Raw genomic sequence first — 2,484 nt, forward strand, 5'->3', positions numbered from 1 at the left:
ATCCCCCATTAAGATAGAGAACATTTACACTTCCAATCGATTATTGCCTCAAAGAGGCTTGCGTGTCCGTTAGACACTGCGTTGGAACGAAATGACTTCCGTGCTCAGCGAACCCTGTGTCAATGACACCAAAGTCTTCAAGTCTCGCTGGTTCTGACAGCGCTCACGGGCAGAGCTCAGCTTCATCTCTTGCACACGGTGCCATGTCAGACCGTGTCTCCGCGGCATCGAGGGATGTATATCCTACGCTCGATGAGCCCGAGCGTCGCGCTCCGCGCACGATAACGATGACTGTGACCTCGCTGGGGATGTGGAGGTGATAGACTACGAGTCTGACACTCCTTTTCCTGCATGGAATGACGAGGAAGGCGAGCCGCACCAGCGGCGTGAGTCGAGCCCTGCTCGCAACTTGCGGACCCCATGTCCGTTTCCTGACTTTTCGTAGCCTGAGGTACATGGTGTAATCACTAATGACCTCGATGGGACACAGAAGCGGCAGATGGAAGCTGCCCGTAAGGCGGCTCTGATGCGCCTGGGTCGGTCTTTGATCCTCGTGTGGAATATGGCTTCGGCCCAGCGGATCCCGCTGTGGAAGCGAAAGACGTCGTAACTCGATCGTTACTCCTCCACATCATCGGGCCCCCGGCCAGAACGGAATATGAGCTTGCCGAACAGAAAGCTCTTCGAGCTCGTTTCTTGGTCCCACAATAATTTCCGTTGGAAGCTTATCGCACTCGTCTGAGTGCTCAATGAGGTGGCTCTCGTGTACCTGCAATGCGGACAATACCTGTAGTGCTCACCCCTGGCAAAAGCTCTACAGATGACGAAGTGCTCTTTCAGCGATGAGCGCAACGGCACCGCAAACTTTCCTCATAGTATGTCTTACAGTTCAGCCGCAAGGAAGTGGACGTGCGTGTGAACCGACACCTCCGATTTGAGTTTGCCCAACTCAAAGCACGCCGTCGACTCCCTTCGGACTGTCGCCCTGCGACGTATGGGTCAACCCCTAACGCTCCCGCAAGCTTTGTGTCTGTGACCGCAAGAGCTCATGGCCACCGCTTGAGCTCAGCTCATGTCCCTTCTACTTTCCTGGCTATTGCCGAGAAGCACGGATCGGCCTGATCAATCTGATCAAAAGCGTCCACGGCGTCTGGACAATCTTGCCGAAGTGGCGTCTCAAACTCCCACGAATTTTCGGATTCGGGATATCCCCATCACTTCACCAGATAGTATGTATGACCCTATTGACGACGTCGTCTCACTAGACGTTCCACGTGATAGTGGACATCACCGTTCTCCTCGAGAAGAGTCGGTGGCGGGCGGTGACGACCGGGTCGACCGCCGTCCGGTGACTCGCGGTGCTCTTCGAGTTCACCAGGACAAGGTCCGTCGCCATCGGAGCTCTGCTGAGCATCTTGCCCATGTCGCATACCGCTGTGTGGAAAGCCTCGAGAGCTTGAAGCACTTTGTACACCGAATGCATCACGTTGAGCACTATCGCGCTCTGTCGGAGCGGCTCCTGGCCGTCGAGCAGACGAATTCGTCACTCCGTGTGTCGGATGAGCGCCTGGCGCTGTTGAAAACGGAAATCGTTGCACTCCGTACTCAAAACTAGTCGCTGGCCCAGCCTCTTGGTGCAGCCCTGGCGCCAACGCTTCCGCGTTCAATTGCGCCGGATTCAGGTACGGCTTAAGCAAACCCATATAAAACACCGAGTGAGTGCGCATCATTCTCGGAAGTTTTGGCGTATACGCAAGGCCCAACTCGGCCACGACCATAAGAAATCCGATAAACCGTGGATGGAGCTTCGTCTTCAAGACAGCAAAAACTGCATGTGTAGGAAGTTTTTTTTGCGTTAAAATTCGACCTCAAAGTTTTCAACATTTCTTCTGCTTCTTCCGTCTGCATATTCTTTCGGCATGTCTTGGCTTTCAGTCATCGAATCGCGAACGTATCAAATTACACTCAGTCTGTTAGACAAGAAGTCATCGACTACTTCACAAACAGTGAGGGGCTGACATCAGCTAGTTGCTCGACTACCCCCCCCACCAAGACCTGAGCCATGATGTGGCGGTGTCAGCGAACGCGAGGATGAACAAATCCGTTCACGTAGAACGGCGTAAATTCGATGAAGCAAGCACTGCATTGCCCAGATCGAACTCCACAAGTGGTAGCATGGCGCTTCAGAGCTTCGGCGTCTCAGCGCAAACACTGCGAAGAATGTCTTCAGCAACGCGATTCAAATTTCCCAGTGAATCGTGGGTCTCTGTCAGAGATAATTGACTCCGGAAGTCCATGTTGTCGAAAGACACGATCCACAAACAGCGTCGCTGTACCCAGGGGTCCGACACCGCCGCAAGATGAACCATCTTGCTCAAACGGTCAACAACGACCACCACACCTGTGTTGCACGCCGAGTCCTACGGTAGGCCAAACACAAAGTTCATACTCATGGACTGCCAATACCCGCAGATGTACCGGTAA

General features: G+C 53.7%; 1 protein-coding gene across 1 annotated transcript; it reads right to left on the reverse strand.

Annotated features, from left to right (window-relative positions):
* Positions 1–1,241: 1,241 nt before the first annotated feature.
* On the reverse strand, positions 1,242–1,778 carry PHALS_00889 (uncharacterized protein; the record flags this gene model as incomplete). The annotated part of the gene is made up of 1 exon (XM_024730645.1): positions 1,242–1,778. One exon carries the CDS (start codon positions 1,776–1,778, stop codon positions 1,242–1,244), a length of 537 nt encoding a protein of 178 aa, XP_024580902.1.
* Between the last annotated feature and the right edge of the window lie 706 nt (positions 1,779–2,484).

The sequence above is a fragment of the Plasmopara halstedii genome (genome assembly GCF_900000015.1).
Source record: "Plasmopara halstedii genome assembly, contig: Scaffold_1211, whole genome shotgun sequence".
Classification (NCBI taxonomy): Eukaryota; Oomycota; class Peronosporomycetes; order Peronosporales; family Peronosporaceae; genus Plasmopara; species Plasmopara halstedii.